At 60.6% G+C, this 797-nt stretch overlaps 1 protein-coding gene across 1 annotated transcript in view; it reads left to right on the top strand.

The window, feature by feature from the left end:
- Positions 1–797, top strand: part of EMH_0034100 (uncharacterized protein) — a gene marked incomplete at both ends in the record, with an annotated part of 3128 nt that overhangs the window by 452 nt on the left and 1879 nt on the right. Inside the window, 1 exon segment of the mRNA XM_013494820.1 lies at positions 2–797. Within this exon segment, the coding sequence (XP_013350274.1) occupies positions 2–797 (796 nt within the window).

Raw genomic sequence — 797 nt, 5'->3', positions numbered from 1 at the left:
GCTGGAGTTGGTGGTGGTTCTGATGGAGAAGTAGGAGGTGCTGCAGGCAGCAGGAGGAGCAGCAGCAGCACGAGCAGCAGCAGCGGGCGGCGCCGCAGCAGCAGCAGCAGCAGCTTGCTGCCTGCAGCAGAAGATGTTGTGTGGAATGTATGTGACTCTGGCGCTGCGCTGCGCTGCCTCGCCCTGAGCTGGCTCTCAGACCACAACATACCCAGCACGGTGCAGCTGGTGCAGCAGCAGCAGCAGCAGCAGCAGCAGCAGCAGCAGTTGAGGCAGCAGCAGCTGAAGCAGCAACAGCTGCAGCTGCAGCAGCAGCAGCAACAGCTGCAGCAGCAGCAGCAACAACAGCAGCAACAGCAGCAGCAACCTGCCCATGGCACCCGTCAGGCAATGCGCTTGTCTCCATACAACACCAATAGTAGCAGCAGCAGCAGCAGTAGCAGCAGCTCTAGTACAGCAACAGCAGCAACAGCTACAGCAGCAGCAGCAGCAGCAGCAGCAGCAGCAGGTACGGAGGGGGCTTACACCCTCAACGTGCTGGAGCTGCTGCTCAAGAGTCTGCAGCAGCAGCTTGCTGCAGCGCAGCAGCGGGAGGCTGACTTCACTTTGCTGCTGCAGCTGCTGCAGCAGACTAGGAAGCAGCAGCGGCTCGCCTTGCAGCAGCAGCAGCAACGGCAGCTTTCTGCTGCTGCTGCAGCTGATATCAGCAGCAACAGCAACGGCAACAGCAGCAGCAGCAACAGCAACAGTAGCTGCTGCAGCCCTGCAACGAACAGCACACATTGCTCCAGCAGCAA

Source organism: Eimeria mitis, genomic scaffold (assembly GCF_000499745.2).
Source record: "Eimeria mitis Houghton genomic scaffold, Emh_scaff1299, whole genome shotgun sequence".
NCBI lineage: Eukaryota > Apicomplexa > Conoidasida > Eucoccidiorida > Eimeriidae > Eimeria > Eimeria mitis.
This window is presented reverse-complemented; position numbering and strand designations above follow the sequence as displayed.